General features: G+C 35.8%; 1 protein-coding gene across 6 annotated transcripts in view; it reads left to right on the top strand.

The window, feature by feature from the left end:
- LOC121872069 (ras-specific guanine nucleotide-releasing factor RalGPS1-like) overlaps positions 1-19,485 on the top strand; it is a gene marked incomplete at its 3' end in the record, with an annotated part of 49,531 nt that extends 30,046 nt beyond the window's left edge. For 3 of the 6 annotated variants that reach the window (XM_042374750.1, XM_042374756.1, XM_042374755.1), the window contains 5 exon segments: positions 362-586; positions 1,296-1,367; positions 4,662-4,739; positions 15,824-16,024; positions 19,344-19,485. In XM_042374750.1, the coding sequence (XP_042230684.1) occupies positions 362-586; positions 1,296-1,367; positions 4,662-4,739; positions 15,824-16,024; positions 19,344-19,485 (718 nt within the window). 6 annotated transcript variants of the gene reach the window in all.
- Positions 19,486-24,028: the final 4,543 nt, after the last annotated feature.

Here is a 24,028-nt window from a genome sequence, read left to right as displayed (position 1 = left end):
AGATAAAAAAAAGTGCATCTTATATGCCGTAAAATACAGTAGTGGGTATTGCAGTCATCATCATGTCCTGTTTAGTGTTTTATGATAATTTTAATAGTTTATTAATATACAGTACTACTTCTGTCTTTCTATATATGACTGTCTACACACACACACACACACACACTCACTCACTCACTCACTCACTCACTCACTCACTCACTCACTCACTCACTCACTCACTCTTCCCAATAACAGTGAATAGAACAGGTACTGTAGCCCAAAACCACAAAAACCATCAACATAGTAGGTACAAAACTACCATCAGCATCCACCTTCTGTGTTATGGTGGATGTTTAACCACTGCTCCACATCATTGCAGGTTGTCCCTTCAGCTGGAGCCTAACACCCCCAGCAGCAGTCACAGCGCTAGTAAAGACAGTGTCGCTGATGCTGCTGGTGGTATCAGCTCTCTTAATGTTTCCCCATCTGCACGCATGGGTGTAGGAAGACCTCCAGCTCCACCACCCACACATTCCTGCCCCACTCACGGCCAGCAGGGGAAATTTGTCCCGACTCACCGCAAAGCTCGCAGTCTAGGAACCAAGTGAGTTTGGCATGAGTCTTGCTCATTGGCTCAGTGTTATTATTATTATAGATATTTTTTATTTCACTTGTTACATAGTACTTCTTGTTCATATCACTGCAGTGTTTGAATTTTTTATATCAAATATTTTCACATAAGATTTTTGTTCATTGTTTGTTGCACCTTGCAGGACCTTTCTTAAGTTGTGAAGCTTGGAAGCTGTTAATACACTTTTTTAAATTTATTGGACTTTGTATTAATATACTATGTTGTCATTAATGGCACATTCCTCTATTAAACCATAATATGGCTGCCATTGTGTGGTGTTTATCACTTATCTGTTTGTTTTAGTGTGAGGACTGATTTTTTGTTAAGTATGCTTCTCTGTTTCATGTATTGCGAGTGAGCATCATTCCCAGTTGTGAACATAGCATACAGTACACCATAGTCAAACAGGCTTAGTATTACAAATTTAGCAAGTACCTAATTGTGCATAAGAGAGGGCAAATGGACCAGAATTACTAATAGTAAGCTGCTTGTCTCACTGTGGACACCCTAATGTTGAAAGTGGTTTAGTTAGTTAAGTAATTAATAAAAAAAAATGCTAATCCTGACGGGCTAGGTTAAGGTGCCTATTCGCCCAAATGTGCTGAGATTAAATTGTTCCTACCATAATACCCTGCCACTGACGCTATGAACCCCCTTGTCCCAAACATTGCTGCCATGCTAGATTTCGGAGTATGAGTCTCCCACGCAATCTCCATCGCTCCGAACCCCAGACTCAGGGGGGAGACCGCTTCGGGTGAGTCCTGCACCAGTGCTTGACTTGAGTTGTCCTTTTATTTTTTTATTTTTTGGGTTTGTTTTCCTGTGGTCCTCCCTGTTGACCTGTCCTCTAGTACCAACGTCCTTGTTAACCTGTCCTCCTGTACCAATGTCCTCGTTAACCTGTCCTCCTGTACCAATAACCTCCTCCTTGTTTCAGCGTTGCCTCCCAATGTCTTTGTTATCACTGCACAGGACTCCTGCTGTATCACGGCTTTGTTTTTTTGAGTGGGGCACAAGGCACCTTGTTCGCTTTGTTTAGTTTGTAGCACGTACAGTATGTGGAATGAAAAATCACCGAGCTTGTGTTATTTTGTTATGAGCTTTTTACAGTTTTCATTCATGACCTTTATCCTCCATTCCATTGTATCCTCTGTATACTGTTTACCGTCTCTGATTCCTAGTGTTTTCTCTGTGGATGGGTCCAGTCGTCCCTGTTTTAGCCTAACGTAACCTCACGTAACCAATCTTAACCTGACCAGGCTTAACCTTCCCTGACCCAACCTACCCTAAACTTACATAACCTATCCCATGTAACCCAAACTAAACTAACCTCTTTTACTCTCCCTATGCTGTATATTTCACTTTTCTTGTCTTTTCTTCCATGCTTTGTCTACACAGTGTTGTTATCCAGCTTAACCCATGTAAGCTTGGAAAATGGCTCTGAAATGGTGACAGTGGTAATGTCTTTATCTCTGGCCACTTACAGTACTTGTTTTCCTTACTTCTTTACTAGATCTTATCCATTTAGCTATACTCCATAACTATCTGTGTCATCTAACCTCTATTGTTTTTATTTCTTGTTATCCAATTTCGTTTATGTAATTTTTTTGTTTTGAGGAGTGTTTGTGTTCCAGTCTTAACACTCAAAACTTCCCCTTCCATTCTGTTTGAATTATTATTATTATTTTTTTGGCCTGGCGAGTTATTGCTAGGCATTAACATACCTAGGTATAAGCTACGTGTCGCATTCTGGACTATATCACAAAAACTGGTTTTTAGAAAAAAAGGCTTTTTTTTTTTTAATTCTTCAGTTTTAATTTTCTTTAATCACTTCTTCTTTAATTTTCTCGTTTCTTTTGATCCTCCTTTATCTTATACAGTACTATTTTATTTTTGTCTTCAGTTCCTTTATTCCATGTTTTCTTTGCTTCTTGTCTTTATCCCCATTTTCCAGGACCTTGACTCATCCTGTCTCATTCCTCCCTCCCACATTTGTGTACCCTGATCCTCATGCCATACGACCCCTACTTGTTTTTCACACTGGTTAAGGGAATTTTACGTTGCAGGTATGTTGATCTGCAGTATGATCAGTTTGCAACAAGATGTACTGAAGGTGAAGTTCACAAAGACTCCTTAACTTTCATACTGTATAAAAAGAGTCCAGGGTAACATTCCATTTAATCAATAAAGAGAAGACCCTTTGAATTGTCTTGGTCCACTTAAGGATGGTAGAGTCTGTGAATGTATCATATGGTGGTTGGTCAAATGGGTCCCACTGATAGGTACAAACCTAATAAATTATAACCAGTTGATTTAGGGCCCAATCCTGATGGATCCCAATTCTAATGGTTGTGTTAGGTGGTGTATATGAGCTTTGGGAGCCATTTAATCTGCAACTGTATAAATGCACAGTATTCAAAACATGTTATTGGGCTGTGTTCATCAAAGATCTCTGCTAGAGATATTGGTTGATGACCCCGTGCACCTTGGGAAATTATATTCAATATAAATTTATGTACAAGTATTTTCAAAATACTGTACAGTATATATAGAAATAAGATCCTTTGGAATTACAATGAATAATTAGTACTGTAATAAACATTTTTTAATTCTATGAAGGCGGTGTAGACATGACCTCATGTTCAGAGTAAAACTTGCCTGAGATGTAAAAGGAGTCTGTATGTGAACTGCAGCTGGTGTACGTCTAAGCATGATACATTGTTAAGCTTCGTGGGCTATTTTGATTCTTGGCTGAATTTTTATTTTTCTAATTATCTATTTGTTGATGTTGATTTTACAACCAGATATTTTATATTGATAATAGTGCATTTAGCCAACATCAGGTAGGTGCAGAAATTTGATTTTAGATTATTATAGTAATACCATACAGTATGTATATATATATATATATATATATATATATATATATATATATATATATATATATATATATATATATATATATATATATATATATATATATATATATATATATATATATATATATATATATATATATATATATATATATATATATATATATATATATATATATATATATATATATATATATATATATATTAATTTTTTCATTTCTTTATTGGATATTTTTGTAATTAATCATTTTCAAATAACTTGATTATTCAAACCCCTGCTGCTTATCCAAGAGTTTAATTATCCAAGACATCAGATAATGGTAATTGTGGCAGACATACAGCCTCATAATGTGTCAACTTCAGAAGCTGAAGAGAAAAGGAATATATTCAATGTTTTAAGCACCATCATTTGTCAGCTCACAGAGATAGGGTCATTCCCAGAGTTAAATAGAATTGGGAGAAAGTTATTATTTTCATACACCCTCCAGGTTTCTTAATTGGAGAGGCAGATGTTAATCTCAGTTTGGAGGTATTAGGATAATATTCTTTTATTTTATTTTTAATTTATTTATTTATTTATTGTCAGAACCAGTTTCTCATTAAACTGTGCTAGACCAGCTGACATTTTATCACTATGGATGTTTCATGTAGAAAGGTAGTGTAAAATATATTACCTCAGTTGCCTCCCACCCAAATTATTCAGTTAAATGGACATTTGAGTCAATTCAGATTGCTCCTGGACCATAGTCTTCATGCTATTTATTTATTAGTATAAAAATTATTTACCCATCATAAGATAATCTCTGTATATATTTTTTTTTCATTTCACTTAAGCATCTGCTGTGTTTCCCTTTTGTTTAAAGACTTACACTGTGTAAGTCAAGGATTCCTTGATACCTGGCCTCTTATTATCCCCTTGGATCTTCAACTTAAACATTTAGTTTAATCCTTGGATGCCATGATAACCTCCTAAGAACTGACTTTTTGATACTAAACAAAAACTATTTACTGGGTCTTGGATGATTAAAATAATAGTGTTCCTGACCATTTTCTCCCCTTTTATAGTGTATGAGAGCCAAAAACCCTTAGGCAAGTACAGTAGTGCAAATGAATTCCTAAATCCAAAAATTTAGGAAGGAATACTTTAATCAGTGACAACATCTCTTTCGCAGTCAAACAACTCAAAATTCACAAATACAGTGGGACGGCTGGACGGCTTGCAGCAGCATACACATGTATTTGAGTCAGATGTACGAGAGTTTGCATGTTTTGCTGAATGAACGTCTATGCTGAATGTAGAGAATTTGTACAAACAGTATTTTCAGTTTGGATTTTCTAAATGAAATTAATTCCTCCCTTACAGAAAAGCAGTTGTGCCTTAGAACCATGATGTGAAATACAGTAATGTAACCTAATTCTCCCTATGTAGCTCCATATTATCCTCATGTAACCCCACACTCCCTTATGTAACCCCACATATCCCCATTCTCCATCCACAAGAAGTAAGGCTTCAAGTATGGCACACCAGTAAGTCAGAGTTTTTTAAAGTCACACATTAAGGCCTGATGAAAATTTTTCAAATTCAAATATTTTACAATAACCACAAAATTAAGAAGACTCCTACATTAAGCTGAACTTGTATTATACTAGTTTAATTAATATATAGATCAGTGTTTTTGCATTCTGTGAGGAATATTTTCACAGCAGCTGTTGGGCAAACTTTCAAAATTTTGAAATTTTTGAACTCATGCAGGGTGTTTCAGAAAAATTTATGCCCATTACCTTAAAGATTTTTGTGGAGATTTTATGAATTTTTGCACTGTGTTACTGCAGCAACATTGACCTCACTTGTTAATGTACAAGGTCTCCCACAAGCTAGGACAATGTTGTTGTTGTAATACAAGCATCCATCAAACTCCTTTAAGTCTGTAAGGCAATATTCTAAAAATGTTCTGAGTCACCCTGTGTATTATTGAAGATAACTACGGAGCTGTTGTCACCTCCCTGATGACGGTTTTGTCATCTTACAAAGTCTAGTTAAGATTGTGTGTGTAGTTCAGTTCCCTTATACAAATAAGATTTTGTATCAACTGTTGGTGCTCTTGTTTAATTGAGTCTTAACAGTATGCAGTATCATAGGTGTATTGTATTAACCTTTTTTGGCTGTGTTTTTGTTACACTTAGGTACGTCCTCTTGAGGATTGTAATATTCTCAATCCACCTCCTGAGAACTAGGCTAATTGTGTCATGTGATCCTTACACTTGAAGATGTTAGCCACGAGAGTATCTTTTGAAGCACTTGGTGTGAAACTATCTTGGTTCTAATGCACACTGGATTCACACAATGCACTGTGTTGTCTCCCTAGAAATGGAAAAAAAATACAATTGATATGGATGAATAGCCTTATTCATCATTCTGTTCTTATGCACTGATCACATTTAACAAATTCTTCACATGTATAGCCTGTATTTTTTAACGAACAAATTTTTCTTGTCAATGATATTAAAGAAAATTTGGGCACTGTATTAAATCCATACATGAGCTTGGAAACTTAGACTGAGCAAGTTGAAGAATACAGCAGCAAAACCTAGAGTAACAGGTCATCACTGTTGCATATTGCATCACTGGTAAGATTTATAGACAGGGCTTTAGCTTGATTAATCTTTTGAAGTATTGCTTAAGTTTGGTCAACCCCAGTCAGGTCAGAGCTATCACCTCTGGTCTGACAGGAAGTTGAGCGCTGTGCTGACTTTTGTGTTACATTGAAAATATATCCAATGAACTGATACAAATTGCTTACTTTGTGTCTCTTAGAATGTCTATAATAAACATATTTTATGAATTTGACAAGAGGAGTGTCTTACCATTATACTGGAGGTGTTACAGCTTTCATCATTGTAATGTGCATAACTGGTTGAATATGGATACATATACTGTACTGTATAATTAACTTGTCATGGGGATGAATCGGTGAATAGCTACAACAGTGACACTTGTCTGAGAGGTACCTAAATGTAATATTATGGGTGCCATAACTTTATTGGAGTCATACGGAATTACAGTCCACAAAAAAATGGTTTTGACCCCTGTGAAGTCACTTATGTGGTCTTTTTATTGTACATACTGTAAATGCCTGGAAATAATCTAACCCTTCCCATTTGAGGGCTGCATTATATAGACCACGCCTTGTATTTACTTCATTATCATCAGTTGGAAACATACTGTAGCCCAGATCATACTACTTTATCTTATTATTAGATGATCTTCTTTCAGGGTTTACTTTCTCCAATTGTCTTTACTTTATATCATCTTTTATCTTCTCTGATGCCTCACTCCCTAGGAGCTTCTTGTGTGGAGGGTGGTCATGACAAAAGAGCCTTCAGGCTGCCCTAGCACTTCATATTTTGTATTTCTCGGTATGCCTCACTCCCTTCATCATCTCTCATTAATGTACTGCTCCTTTATCCTCTCCCATGATTTAATACTCTCACACCTTGAAATGTCATTCTCGTGAAATAATGATATTTTCTTGATGTCCCAAAATAATTATGGGGAAAAAACAACTTTGGTTTGCATACAGTATCATTCAGTAATGAAATCCATTGATTATTGGTAGTTCATGCATATGTGTATACGTTAAATTGGAGGCTGAGTGGCAAGTTGAGAGCAAAGGCAGTCTCCATTGTTATCTTGAGGTGAACACACATACACATTGTCCAAGAAATAACTTGTATACCTTAGGTGCATTTATAATAATTACTTGTGCAATAACTATTATGCAGTATAAATAGAAATATGCATTAAATATAGATTACTGTAATTATATATAAAATAAATTCATGTAAAAAAGAACCATTTATAGATGAAGATGATGGTATGCAAGTGAGATCATAGTAAACATATGTTCATGGGTAAGTGACAGCTTACTGCACTGGGTTCACCTTATGAGTTTGGGTGTTAATATATGAACATCTTTCCAACACTTCTACTATGTACCCACTTTGTCATCGTGTCATTGAACATCCTTCTGTGTTAATATTGCCTTAGAAATTACATTTCTTTAACCTTTCTTGCTGACTCTTAAAGTTTAATTTTTAAAGTTAACTTGTACCCTTCTTTGGTTCTCACTGATGCTACATCTACAATCTGCCAAATTACCCAGACCTGTGTATATCACATTGGATTTCATGACTTACCCGTATACACCACAATGATTTAATTAAATAAAACAGCATTTCAGGTATTAAGATATTTAGAAATAAATCTGTATACTATTGGTTTGCATTTTGACAGTACCTGATGATTACCGCAGGGCCTGTATTTTTTATTTGCACTTCATACATTTAAACTTTGCACCTTTTATTGTTGTTCCCTCCGAGGGTTTCCACACCCCTGCGGAACCCACGTGGCCACAGTGTGTGTGTGTTTGTTTTGAATAATTTATTTTCCTTTACATGTTTTATATTTATTCAGATGGGATAAAACTACAAGTACAATACTGTAATATCTTCATTAGCCAGAGTCCCTCTTAACCAGAACTCTCCAATGGCTGGAATTGAAATTTGCCGAGAACTTTTCCAGAAAATTCTCTCAAAAAGGAGTTCTTCCATTAAGATGGTTGTTTTAAGAGTAATCACTTGCATATATTTGAGAGATGGCAAAAAAAGACAGAAGTTGTCTCGGAAGGTTTTGAAAGATATATCAGTGCAGTATAGTCTGGATTTACGCGGTTTTTGTTTACGTGTTTGGTCATTTACGCGGCACCTTGCCAGAATGAAATGTTTTAATTACGCGGTAAATTTCATCATTTATGCGGGTGATGTGTAATTTGTTTATTTACTGAAGACATTTGTTTTTAGCTCATAAAATTCATAGAAATTACCTGGCCAGAATATAATTTACATGGCTGGAATTCTTATAAGATGGTGATTAATTTAAATATAAACATCCTAAAATTTGCATTAGACATACAAATTTTAGATCTAATTTAAGAATTTTATTAGAAAGAGCAAAAATTTTATCTTTTGTGCAAAATATATGACGTTTATATTCAAATTATTGGCAGTCTTGCAAGGAATCCAGCAATGTCAATTATATTATCCTAACTTTAGTCTGAGGTATTATTTATTACTAAACCTAAAAACCTAGTGTTTTCACCCAAACATTTCTCAGAGAGGGAGGAGCCAGCGAGCGTGGAAAGGGGGGGGGGGGAGCAGCAGGAGTTGAGTCCATTATTTGAATGGACATTAACCTGGCGACTGTATTTCTCTTAAATATTAATTGTGTGTGCATACCATCATAAAATTAAGATGTTATTTTTACTACAACATACGTATTGTCGGAAAAAGTGTAGTTTGGGGGTCGGCCCAGTCTCTATTTCAATTAATCCCATATGTTCTGTTATTTCGTTTAAGCGTTTCTCGTTTTACGCGGACCTCCACAGGTTCAATTGACTGCGTAAATGAAGACTATACTGTACAGTACAGTTAAAAGCTGAAGCTCTTCAAATGTGTACAGTGTAGTACTGTTTTTATGTCCTGCTTTGTTATATTACTTCTGTCCCTCTGCTCATATGAAGTAGTTCCAGTCAATAGTCTGAAAGAGTTTTTTGTGAATGAAATTAAAATTTACAAAATTAGAGTAAATCCTCCCTAAAGGGAGAGGTTCCTCTCTCTCTATTTTTTCCTATGTATATACATAAAGTAATACAATAAAAAATTCACATATAATTTTCAAGCAATATGGACACTAGGGGGCAAGGAAAAAACACTTTTAATTGAGTTGCAGTCTGCACTTTTCAGGCATCGTTTATATGGCTGTAACAAACACCTGTGCAAAATTTCATGCCATTTCATGCATACTTACCCTGCTGCATCGCGAACGACTTTTTGTCAACTTTTAGTGTATACCAAAAATTAGATGTCCTTTAATGTTTTCCAGGATAATGATAAATTTTACATGGGTGACATCGATTTAATTCACATGTTATTTTACAGGTACACCGTATAGAAAATCATTACAAGTTCATATTGAAATTCTTTTTTGTGTGGAACCTTGGCATCATTTTCCTAGACAATAATCTTTGCCTAATATATCCATCTCTCGATTCGTATCCCGTCACTTCAGTGCAAGCTTCAGTCATCACTTTTATGCCTCTCTCGACCGCCTGAGTGCTGTTTGGCCACTTGGGCACCACTAATGGTGTCTCAAGAATGTCATTAACCTGTAGATTTGACAGAGAAGCAATGTAAGGAGGCTCAATCTTGAGTTCATTCCTCCAGTTAATCATGGAATGATAGTTTTTTGCTTGCCACTTTAGTTTCGGAGTCACCACCTTTCTCATGTTGACTACAGGAGGCACATCCTCATTCCCATCTCCATCTTTACCCTCCTCATCAGTATAGTTTAACAAATTCTCGTCAACAGCAGCATCAGAATCTTCCTCCTCCTCTTCAGATCTGCCAGTGCATTCTTCCTTTTGCTGATTCTCCTCTCTAATTTTTCTTATCATTGAGACAGCTTTTTCTCTAACAGTCATGTCCTCATCTGCACACATACCAAGAAGAAGTTGATCTGTGTGGGCGAAGTATGCATTTCTCTGGACAGCCTTCTTCACTATCGTCTCCTCCTCACTATTCAGGTGTTTCATATATAGCAGGGACTGGAATACGTTCCTTGAGCCGTGTGTTACGTAAGGGTGTATCTTGATGTAAAACCACATTGGAGCACTGAACTTTATTATTGTAATGACAATTCTTTTCAACTCATGGCTGGGTCTTGATGTTGCTACATACAGCCTGAGGATTCTACTCCATAAGGTGTTCCACCTTGACACACAGGGAGGACCTGGCTCAATAGCAGCCAAGTCATCTTCAACAACACCTGTGATAACTCCTTTACAAATCCTATACAGGTATTTCTGATCCCAGGACAGATCTTTCTCCACTTCATCATTAAACACAGGGAAATCAGGGAAACTGACTGGCTGGAAGGCGACAACTGGAAGCTCAGACAAAGACTCCTTGATCTGCTTTCCAATGGGACCACGCCAATGCTCAGGACCACTTGGTTTACCATCATAGTGATAAAAAACTGCGCGGAAAGGCAGCTCATTTCCGTGAAGCTGACATATGAAATAATGGAGCGGGTGACCAAGTAACATTTCAAGATGATGAATGACTCCATTTTCTGATCCTACATTTACATTGGTTCCATCACAACCAACACACACAATGGGCTGCTGGGTTAGATTTTTCTCCACCAGAAACTCGTGAATAGTTTTGGCAATCTGCTTTCCGTGTCCAGTCTTGGGAGTCACATGTGTGAGATATTCATTGCCAGGCTCAACCATGATGACATAATGATCTTTCACCATCATCCTCGAACTCCATTTCTCGGTCTTCTCATTCTTTATCATCACACGAGTGGCGGTCTTCTTACCATCAAAATAGAGTGACGTCAAATTATCTAAACTAGCCATCTCAATTTCTTGCCTCTTAAATCGGTATTTTTGTCTCGCATCCCGCAGCTTATGTGGTCCAATAACCTGACTCTTGTCATCCTTTGTGATAATGCCATAGTCAGTTAAGGTGGCAGTAGCAATGGCAGCTCCAGCATAATCACTAATCAAGTATCGGTCACAAGCGGCAGCCAGTGTAGGGAGTCTTGTCCGGTTCTGTGAACTGGTGTCTGTCAGAGCCCTTGGATCAGGGACAAAATCAGCATCAGTATTGACTAGAGGAATATCTCTTGAATCATCTGAATTATCCTCAACATAAGGAATATCTCCAGCTACCAGATATCTATGTTTTTGCTCAAGCTGTCTCCTAACTCTGTCCGCATCATGCTTCTCTCTTGCCGTCACTCTGTCCCACATCTTCGTCACTTTCATGTCAACCCCTGCAATCTTCATCTTCCTATCACCTCGCTATCATACGCTAAGTAAACAACAGAACATATGGGATTAATTCCAATAGAAACTGGCCCATCCCCAAACTCCACCTTTTCCGACACAATACCTATGTTCTAGTAAAAATAACATCTTAATTTTATGATGGTACATGCACACAATTAATACTTAAGAGAAATAGAGAAATACAGTCGCCAAGTTAATGTCCATTCAAATAATGGACTCGACTCCCTCCCCCTCTTCTCGCACTACACTGCTGGCTCTTCCCTCTCTGAGAAATTTTTGGGGGAAAACCACTAAATTTTAATAAATAATACCTCAAACTAAAGTTAGGATAATACAATTGACATTGCTGGATTCCTTGTAAGACCAGGAATATTTTGAATACAAATGTCATATATTTTGCACAAAAAATAACATATTTACTCAGAATAAACATTATATCTAAAATTTGTATGTCTAATGCAAAATCTATGATGTTTATATTCAAAATGATCATCAAATTGTAAGAATTCCAGCAATGTAAATTATATTCTGGCCGGGTAATTTGTATGAATTTTATGAGCAAAAACAAATATCTTCAGTTAATAAAAAAAAAAATATTCTTCACAGCACTATCTGTCAATCAAAGTACCCTACCTTGCCTCCCCCCCTCTTCCAACCGCACGGTCAGTCCCAACCCTCCCCCCCCACCAATCCTCCCTTCAAGAGATGTTGGGTGAAAAACTAAATTTTAACATTTAGTATTAAATAATACCTCAGATTAAAGTTAGGATAATATAATTGACATTGCTGGATTCCTTGTAAGACCAGGAATATTTTGAATATAAATATCATATATTTTGCACAAAAAATAACATATTTACTCAGAGTAAACTTTATATCTAAAATTTGTATGTCTAATGCAAAATCTATGATGTTTATATTCAAAATGATCATCAAATTATAAGAATTCCAGCAATGTAAATTATATTCTGACCGGGTAATTTGTTTGAATTTTATGAGCTAAAACAAATATCTTCAGTTTATAAAAAAAAAAAAAAATTATTCTTCACAGGGTAACAGATGGTCGGTCGGTCCCTCCCTCCCCCCCACCCCCCACCAACCGTCCCAAGGAGATGTGTGGGAAAACCAGAATATTTACCTTTTTAGTATTAAATAATACCTCAAACTAAAGTTAGGATAATATAATTGACATTGCTGGATTCCTTGTAAGCCCAGGAATATTTTGAATACAAATGTCATATATTTTGCACAAAAAATAACATATTTACTCAGAATAAACTTTATATCTAAAATTTGTATGTCTAATGCAAAATCTATGATGTTTATATTCAAAATGATCATCAAATTGTAAGAATTCCAGCAATGTAAATTATATTCTGGCTGGGTAATTTGTATGAATTTTATGAGCTAAAACAGGCAGTCAGGCAGGGTGGCGGGTGGGGGGGTGGGGCGAATCTAAAAATAGCTCTCGAGCCGGACACTCACCGCGTATACTGGCGTATACTGGAAAAAACCCGCGTTAAGTGAAAGTTCAGCTCTGGCGAGGCACCGCGTATACGGTAAAACGCGCTAAGTGAAACCGCGTTAGGCGGGGTAATACTGTATGCAAATAAATCACTGTAGGTGCGCATGATCCAGGTATATGCTGATAACCACAAGGAAAAAGAAAACACGAAGTTCCCAAGCGCTTTCGTGTAATTCACATCTTCAGGGGTGAGTACAAACTAAAGTAGAAGTGCAGAACAAGTTATATATACAGAGGAGGGTGAGATCAAGTCCACAGAGGTCAAGTATAGGTAATGACCCTACTTATCTTCACAAAAGAACCGCAGTGGTTGGTAGTCAGGTCAGAGGGAAAACTGACCCAACCTTCTCACCTGGTTGCAAATCTTTTTAATTACAAAATTGCCCAATTTGTACATACCATTACTCAAATTCATGTTAATGGATTCGGTATGTTTAATGAGACTAGATTCTATAATGTTCCTACTGTCAATTGAATTACAAGGTAATATTGAGGAGACATTATCCCAGTCAATGCAATCCAATGCTCTGTTGTTTATTTGAGGGATAATAAACATTGCATTGCAATTACCTTATATATATAATATATATATATATATATATATATATATATATATATATATATATATATATATATATATATATATATATATATATATATATATATATATATATATATATATATATATATATTTGCTGATAACCACAAGGAAAGAAGAAAACACGTGTTTTCTTCTTTCCTTGTGGTTATCAGCATATACCTAGATCACGCGCACCTACAGTGATTTACGTGTGTGTGTGTGTAAATTATTTACCATCATCATTTGGTGTAACAGGATTTTTAGCTAGATTTTCCTGTCCTGTATATTGTACATTTAAACATACGTATCATTTAACAAGGGAAATTTGTAAGATATATTCCACAAGGGCCTATCTCATTTTATGATTTTATTAAGATTCAGTCAGCATAATTTTAATTTCAAATGGTGATCATAGTACTGTACAGTACTGAGAGTATACTAGAATTGAGAAGTAATTGAGAGACTTTGTATGTAATACTGCATCGAGTACTACTGTACCTAATGAAGTCTTTCTGAATTCATTAATAAGTATACTGTATCTTGTGATGTGTACAGTGTCAATAAATAGTACCCAAATTTAGTCACAGATTATAATGCTGCCAATATATATGGAAAACTGCACATTCACCATTTTTGAGATTTGTAACCAATTCATCATACAAGCTTAACTTTTGTCTATGGTAGCAACTGTTATTGTTACTATAAGTGAATTGATTGTTGGTTGCCGAGTGACTTGACATCATGTAACATCGGTAAATTTATGGCTGTAGAATCTTTCTGGTGGAAACCTAATTTGTAGGAAAACTATTTATAGGAGAAATTCAAAAGAAGATAAATAACAGTATGATCACTTTAACACCCCCCCTCTTCCCTCTGCCAAAATAAAGCACATGGGTCATTTCATGTCCAAGTATCAGTTAACTAACTCAAAAAGTGTCTGAGATATTACCTGGACAAACAAGCAACAGAGAAAAAACAAACAGGCAGACAGAGCAATCATCGAGTACCCCTTTCATGTGTGCTTCACAGGCACTTGAAGATGGATTGGGGGAGGGGTTGGGGTGTATAAAAAATGCCACAAATTTTCTTATGTAATGTTGCAATTCAGAAAATATTGAGTACAGTGACCCCTCCGTTAACGAACTCAATCCGTTCCAGAAGGTCGTTCGTTAACCGAAAAGTTCGTTAACCGAAACCATTGTTTCAATGGGTAATTGGTTCCAGCTCACCGAAAATTTCCTAAATTCAACAAAAATGGTAGAAAAGTTCACTTACTTTGAGGTGTGTATGTAGAAGGCTCCTGGATGATGATGATGATGATGGGATTTAGAATGGGGGTGGAGGAGAAGGAAAAAGAGAAGGCATTGGAGTGGAAGAGAAGTCACCCCATGGCGCCATTTCACCCATAAAATTTTAGCTCTCTTGGTGTAATTCAAGATTTTTTTTTTTAAATCAACACTGCACTGCATTATATATTGTCAATATGTAAAATATATTTCAAAATGACCAATAATTTGCTTGGAAACACAGAAAAAAAGCGTTTAGTTGAAGAGAGTCTCAAGCAAGATGTTACCTCCAGTGAAAACAGAGAGAGACTAACTCCTGTTTGCTGTGTTAAGAGGCTGGATGCCGCGCATTAAACTAGTCACTTTACCTTCAATTATGTTCAATAATTGTTAAAATGACTAAAAATTGAATATTAAACTTTTAAAATTATTGAATAGTATAAACTTCTTGATATTTACTAAAATAGTAAGGAATTTAAGCCCTAGAACCGATTAATGTATTGGCGGACTGATACTAAAGCTGGTTGCCCGGTCAGTGCAAGCGAAAACATGTTGAGGTCGGTTCGTAAGAACTTCGTTAACCGAATTTTTTTTCGTTAAACGAATTGAAGATCCTTATGGTAGGCAGTTCGTTAATCGAAATTACGTTAACGGAGGTGTTCGTTAAACGAGGGGTCACTGTATATGTATGAGCACATGTATACTTCATGAGATTCTTGTTGCTAAAGCCCTGCAGGAAGCACTACACAGCTTATGTTAGCATGTCTGGGAATAATTTTAATGAACCACAATGTATTTTAGTTGCAATATTTTATTATAAGTGTTATTACTGTGAACGATTTATCCTTTCTATTAATGTGTGCAGATTATTGTGTATATGTTTTATGTAATTTAATACCTGTATTGTATCATCTTATAAATAGTAATCAAATTTTACTCAGTAAAATATAGTGAAATGTTCCAAGAATTTATTATTATTTTTTCTATGTACTGTACATAATTTTTGAATTATCCATTTCCTTGGCAGCATCTTCAAAGGTTGCTCTGGCACTAGTGAAGGGATGCGCTGTGACTCTGTGAATAGCCTGGGTAGTCATGAGCCAGGTTGTCCGTCAGCTCAGGGATCACAAGGTTCAAGACACTTGTTAGATGACTCGGAGTTAGACCCACCACCACCTCCCCACCACGACTGTACGTCTCCACCTTCACACACACTCACACGCACATGGTACGTCAGGTGGGGTTCAGCCACTCCTGAAGTAGTAGTTGTGGTTTGGGGACAATGTGAATACAGTATTAGGTTCATTATAGGGTAAAATTAGATGAATTGTTCATAGGTAATGGTATTTATTGATAAAAAGTATTGTGAAGCAATGCCAAGGCTAAGGACTTGCTTTGTATACAGTACTGTGTATGCAATTGGAAGATTTCTCCTATTGATATGTTTTGATATTTTTTACTTGTTGTTTCTGCTTTCCCAGTTAGTTTCTGCATACCTTGCACTTCTCTATTACATTAAAATCCCAGATTCAACTAACCGGCACCAAAATGAAATAATATTAAAAATTCATCCACAATCAGCGAGAATCACAAGTTTGAATACTGCATGCTACAGGGATGAGCTGCCATATTTATTGCTATGATAAACAATGAAATCAATATATAGCATATAGTAAAATACAATAGCACTTATTTTATGTACAAAGAGTGTTTCCTTCTACACTCAAACCATCCTCTGGGCGATGCAACACAGTTCAGGCAGTCAACCAGCTGATTCACAGACATGTTGTTGTTGTGCTGACCATTCATATGCTGTGACGCAGCTATAGCCCAGTAACCCGTCGCCTCAACACACATTCACTAACCACATACAGGTTGGGGCCTTAAGGAAAGAATAAGTTTTAAAGAAGTGTTTTTTCTGATATATGGATTTATGAGGTCATCCTGTAGCACTGTACATTTTAGGATTTATTGGGGGATCCAACCAGAAAAAACTCTTTATCCGACACCTCTCAATCCCTGAAGGTGCTGAATAATTGGGATTGATACTGTTTTACTGTCCATTTATTGAGGATTGTGTACCTATTGATCTACTCCACGCAAGAGTGGTAGAAGATTGAAGATGATGGATAAATAAATATAAATTTAACAGTAGTTCACATTAACTTCACCGATGATTTGACTTAACTTCAACAAAAGTAAATAAAGAAATTATAATGACAAAAATGGGTAAAAAAGAAAAAGGAATAGGACAAAAAGCAGGAGAAACACATTTGCTGAAGTCCATCATGAGGCTCTAGTGTTGTGTTACTGCACACTTAGGTGTAATCCTGCTGAAGATGTGGATCATGAAATAAATATATCTTTTTCACAATGAGATTGCACACAGAAAAAGGAAACGCGCAGAGTATTGTGGTCCCTCGGTTAACGAACGGTTCGATTAACAAAATTTTGGTTAACGAATTAGCTTCCATAAGGATTTTCAGTTCGATTAACAAAATACTTACGACAAACACGTTTTGTTGTGCGCATCAGCTGATCGACTAATCCGCCAATACAGTAATTGGTTCTATGTTTACATTCGTTTCCAGTGGAGTAAATATCAAGAAAGTTGGTCTCTTGAATATTTCTGCATTTTTTGTATTAAATTATTTGTCATTCTGAAATTTAGTTAACATATTGATAATATAGACAGTACAGGGAACAGTTTTTGTGCGCCCATCAGCTGATTGAATCACCCAACAACGCTTCTCAGTTTAACTTTGTTTACTGAACATCGATTTTGTTGGTCTCTTGAATATTTTTGCATTTTTGCATTAACATTATTGGTCATTCTGAAATTTAGTTAACATATTGATAATATACTAGTGCAGAAATTATTGTGAAACACGAAGAAGGCATTAGAACCAATGCACTCCATAAAGAATATGTCATGTCATCATCGACTGCCTCTACAATCAGCTGTTTGATATGTAAACAAAGCTGCCGGAAATACGACATACACACCTCAAAGTAAGTTTAAATACAGTAATCTATTGTTTTTTATTTATTATTGTACAGTATACAGTACAGTACTGTATTTAGTATCCAGTATATTCAATGTTTTGTTAATTCTATTACTGGTATACAGTACTTTGTATGTACTTTTTTTGTAAGTTGGAACCAATTACCCAATATCCCATTGAAATAATAGATTCGATTAACGAATGACTCTGTGGAAAGAATTTTGTTCGTTAACCAAGGGACCACTGTAGTGTATAATATGTGGCGGGAACAGATGTTTGCTTGGGCTGACTGGAAATACGGCGTGCACTCAATACGGAGTTATGATTGGCTGGAAGCATGTTCTGATTGCCTGAAGAAATAATGTAATACACTCACTATTGAAATACCCAGAGTAAAGTAACAAGGTATCATGAGGCCTGATAAAGTAAATACTGTAATGAAATAAAAGTACCAATAGTTATCTGAAATGTTACTCAAGTAAAAGTTCCAGAAGAAAAGCTACTTTCAAGTAACTTATTAAAAGAAAGAACATATGAGCTCGGTAACAAAGTACAATGACTTTATTTTGTTACCAACTGCCTCTGGTTTTATGTACAGAATATAGTAATTTTGCTTATGGGCCTTGGTTTCTATCCAACAGTTATAAGCACCTAATAGTTTGAAAAGTTGTTTAATTTGGTGTTGGTGTGTGAACTAGTTATGCTGTACTCGGTGTACTGTGAACAAATTTTCATTAGAAGTACTATTGTGATAATAGGAGAAGATGTCATAGAAAATTTCATTCAGAAACAAATGTTCTTAAAGACATACACTCAGGCCATCATATGTGGACATTAAGTAGAAAAAGTGGCTATTGACATATACGGTAAAGTGTTTCAAAAGAGGCATGTGGTCTGTCTGTGTGTTAAGTTCGTTGATTATGTCTAAATATTATACAGGTATTTTTCTCTTAATATCTTTGTTGTATCAAGAGAAAGTCACTTTGTGTAACAGGATCTATGAAGCTCTTCTTCCGCCAACACCATCCACTTTGTTCTCCATCCATTTCTATCTTGGATGTCCAGTGAGCCATCTTCCTTCTAATGCCTGTCTTGGCTTGAACAGGTTAGCTGTTCACTCTATATATCCAACCCACTTTATGGTTGTTAATATTACATGGTGTAGTAATTTTTTTACTGCAGTAAGAATGATTGAAGGGAGAGTTTGTGTGTATGTACGAGTATGTGTGCATGTTTGCTTTTGGTTTCAGCCACCCTATGTTATATTGGGGATCTTTAAACAGTGGAAATAATGTGTGAATGTATGATTATGTCTTATGTATGTACAGGAGTATACTTGTATTACTGTATGTGCAAGTTTATACATGTCCGTTACAAAATAAAAGATATTATCTTTGAAAGTATGTTGTGATAAGGTGGCCTGGAGGTTCTTCTGTCATGGCCACCCCCTCAAAGGGAAGGAAGGTGTTGTAGACATTATTTTTTACATAAATCTTGTCATACTGTAATCAATGTCTCATTATTTATACTATGTTTTTGTAGGTCAGGTCTGTCATCAGACTCGGATACAGAGGTTGTGTTTGAGGTCAGCGGCGAGGAGTGTGGAGTGCAAGGACCATTAAGACGTAAAACTGTCATCAAAGATGGCCGTCGGCCTGCAGTAGCAGCGTGGCATAGATACTGGGTAAGAACAGTTTATGATCAGGAAATTCTTTCCATGTAGAATAACATTAAATATTGCATCTAATCTTTTCTTTACCATAAACCTAAATCGTGGTACAGGTTGTACCTCTCTAGTCCGGCATTCTGTGGTCCGGAAACTCCTGTGGTCCGGAACGATTTTAGTTTGTCCAATAGGTAGATAGGCAGCTTCTTTTTTTTTTTTAATCTTGATTATTATTATTATTATTATTATTATTATTACAGGAGTATTAAATTTTTGCCCCTCAGGCCCCAATGTGGGTCAGTGACCTATGCCCGGGTGGGCTAATCCCCGTAAAAAAACAACAACGACAAGCAGCGAGAAATTAAGGTTTGTTTACATCCGGCTGTTAGGCCTCTCTCTCTCTCTCTCTCTCTCTCTCTCTCTCTCTCTCTCTCTCTCTCTCTCTCTCTCTCTCTCTCTCTCTCTCTCTCTCTCTCTCTCTCTCTCTCTCTCTCTCTCTCTCTCTCTCTCTCTCTCTCTCTCTCTCTCTCTCTCTCTCTCTCTCTCTCTCTCTCTCTCCTCTCTCTCTCTCTCTCTCTCTCTCTCTCTCTCTCTCTCTCTCTCTCTCTCTCTCTCTCTCTCTCTCTCTCTCTCTCTCTCTCTCTCTCTCTCTCTCTCTCTCTCTCTCTCTCTCTCTCTCTCTCTCTCTCTCTCTCTCTCTCTCTCTCTCTCTCTCTCTCTCTCTCTCTCTCTCTCTCTCTCTCTCTCTCTCTCTCTCTCTCTCTCTCTCTCTCTCTCTCTCTCTCTCTCTCTCTCTCTCTCTCTCTCTCTCTCTCTCTCTCTCTCTCTCTCTCTCTCTCTCTCTCTCTCTCTCTCTCTCTCTCTCTCTCTCTCTCTCTCTCTCTCTCTCTCTCTCTCTCTCTCTCTCTCTCTCTCTCTCTCTCTCTCTCTCTCTCTCTCTCTCTCTCTCTCTCTCTCTCTCTCTCTCTCTCTCTCTCTCTCTCTCTCTCTCTCTCTCTCTCTCTCTCTCTCTCTCTCTCTCTCTCTCTCTCTCTCTCTCTCTCTCTCTCTCTCTCTCTCTCTCTCTCTCTCCTCTCTCTCTCTCTCTCTCTCTCTCTCTCTCTCTCTCTCTCTCTCTCTCTCTCTCTCTCTCTCTCTCTCTCTCTCTCTCCAGGTACAACATTTAACCCTTCATATATATATATATATATATATATATATATATATGTATGAGCAGTAAATAAGTGTTGCTTTCATATTCTTATGTGAGATAATGGTGATATGTTTTCACATGTGCTTACATACTTGGCGCCAGTCTCACTTTTACCATTAATGGTTAGCTACTTATATTGTTCCATTTATTAACATTAAATATCGTTACAGGTACTTCAAACAACCATATTAATTTTCTTACATTAATTTTACTACAGCTACAATCAGGGTCTTATTTTCTTCAGTTTTATATGTAGAGACCAATCAGTCACTGGTTTTTGTAAGCTTTAACATAAACAATGCGGCAGCGTCTCGGTCTCCTCGTGTGTTTTAATATTCCGCGTATTATTAATAAATTGTATTGTTAATTTACACACAAACATTAATTGAATAAAAACAAATTCAGAAACATTTAAAATATATATGAACAGTAAATAAGTGTTGCTTTCATATTCTTATGTAAAATAATGACGATATGTTTTCACGTGTTAGCATGCTTTTACATATGCGATCTCTCTTTTTCTTTACCATTATCGTTAGCTACTTCTATTGTTCCATTTATTAACATTAAATAACATTACTTAAAACAACCATATTAGTTTTACTACAGCTACAACCAAGGTCTTATTTTCTTCAGTTTTATATGTAGAACCAGTCAGTTACTGGTTTTGTAATCAACGAAAACAATGCTGTGTCATTTCTCTGTGTTTTAATATTCTACGTATTATTAATGAATTGTATTGCTCATTTTGCACACATAAACATTAATTCATTAAAAGAACATTCAGTAATAAAAATAATGAATCTTTTGTACATAAGAGAATGGCGCTGTTTACGATTATGCCGTCGTCTGCACGCGTTGGCGGCGTTCAAAAGTGAAATTCAAGTTTCCCCATCAAAATTTTACTTATTTATTTTTTTGTATTCCAATAAAATCGTTGAATTAATAACTTTCGCGAGAAATTTGAGAAGCTACTATACGACATTTAACCCTTCAATATATCTTCAAAGAGACCATGATGCAGAGAAAGTGGTGCTAGTGCTTCCAAGCATACCGGTAAGCACAAGTCACTATCATTCCAGGAAAAGGGTGAATTTCCATGGTCCGGCACCGGTCAGGTCCTGAGGTTGCCGGACTAGAGAGGTACAACCTGTATTAGCCCCATTGTTGGGTGTGGAGCTCATCTACTGCACCATTGGTTTACACTTGTTAAGGATTTATAATTTTGAGTTTGTCTGATTAACTGGGGTTGAATAATACATATTATGTATTAAACCATTTTAAGACTTAATTGATTTTGTAATTACTGTTTGTGAAAAAATGATGACTACTAACTAAACAAGCCTCTGGTTTGGGCAGATAAGAAGACTGAAGATACTTAGATTATTCCTGAACCCTAGCTAGATGTGTGGTCAGGTTTATATACCACAAAGAGGATGTTTTGTTTAATGGTTAAATGTTTTTGCCAGTTTTCCAAAGTAAATATTTTTTTGAAGTTGTAATTGGATATTCAAAATATTTACAGGCAACAATTTCAACTGTTGGTGTAGATATACTAGGACCTGTGGCACTGAAAACAAATAGCAACTGGAAGGATCCCTACTATAATGTGAACATATTATGAAGCCTTCTCATGTTCCTTGGGGGAGGGGCTTTTTTTTTTTACTTTTTCATACCTTTATACTGAATACCATTTCTAAATTCTTTCTAATCAAAATTCTTAAATTAGATCTAAAATTTGTATGTCTAATGCAAATTTTGTGATGTTTATATTTAAAATAATCACAATCTTATAAGAATTCCAGCAATGTAAATTATATTCTGGCCGGGTAATTTGTATGAATTTTATGAGCTAAAAGACATATATTCAGTAAATACAGTAAACAAATTATACTTCACCCGCGAAAATTACCAAATTTACCGCGTAATTAAAGCATTTCGATTCTGGCAAGGCACTGCGTAAATGACCAAACGCTTCAACCAAAACCTCATAAATCCAGACTCCACTGTGTAAATATATATATATATATATATATATATATATATATATATATATATATATATATATATATATATATATATATATATATATATATATATATATATATATATATATATATATATATATATATTTATATATATATATATATATATATATAATAGTACAGATTTATATATATATATATATTGTATATATATATATATATATATATATATATATATATATATATATATATATATATATATATATATATATATATATATATATATATATACCATTACAGTCAGTTATGCTATAATCTTGAGTTGTGTTCATGCAAAACCTAGACTTTCTAGAAATTAAGCATAATAGAAATAACAGGGCTTATGGAGAAAATGTGGTTAGGTGCAGATTACTTGAAATCGGTAAAAATTTAGGAGTTAACATAACACAAAGGATAGCACAGTCTAAATAAATGTTACATTCATATCTAATAATGAAATCATACAGTAAATGTTACACTTTACCTTGAAAAAATATGAAAATAACTTGATGGGGGAGAAGGTTGAGGTTGAGGAGTCATGCAGACAGGATTTGACAGTTGTCATCATCAGTATCAGAAACTTGCTGCTTCACCACATAACTTTACATTATGAAATGCATAGCAGTTCTTAAAACCAGAAAACCATCCACTACTAGCACTAAAGGCAACCACATCATCAGGATTTTCAGCTTTTTTCTTTAGGTCCTCGTATATTGGTAAAGCTTTCTCTTTAATGGTGAGAAGCTGGTCCCAGATCGCTTTTCGTTTGATCTTCTATCCAAACACTTAGAAGCCATTCCATCTCCTCAAGTTCCTTTGGCTGTGATCTCACACTTTTGCTAGCACTCAAGGTTTTTCCAGCAATACAGCTTGTTTTAATCTTTTTGCATTGTCTCTAATGGTCTTGGAAAGTAGACTCCTTTATTCCGTTGCTGCGCACAATCACATGTTCTTTCCTTATTTTCAAAACGCTTGACAACAACAAGCTTTTCATCAAGTGTTATACCCTTTCTTTTACGATCACCACGGAAATGCAATCACCAAACGCTTCGGGAATTTTCTTCTTTTCATAGTCACAAAATTGGAGAAACAGTAAGCAAATATCACTAGGGCGGCAAAACTTCCCATGTGTTTCAAACTGAACGTGTGTGATGTAAACAGAAGCGGGTGTAAGCGCTCATTATTTTGTTTTTCTCTCTTATTTAAAAATTTTACAATTTACATATACTGTACAGGTATACTGTATACATAAATATTACATAAATTATTTCTGCAATTCTTCACAAACAGAACACATAATCAATTGGACATGTGATGTCGGCGTGAACTGTAAACACTGCATAAC

Source organism: Homarus americanus, unplaced genomic scaffold (genome assembly GCF_018991925.1).
Source record: "Homarus americanus isolate GMGI-L3 unplaced genomic scaffold, GMGI_Hamer_2.0 scaffold51476, whole genome shotgun sequence".
In the NCBI taxonomy this organism is placed as follows: domain Eukaryota; kingdom Metazoa; phylum Arthropoda; class Malacostraca; order Decapoda; family Nephropidae; genus Homarus; species Homarus americanus.
This window is presented reverse-complemented; position numbering and strand designations above follow the sequence as displayed.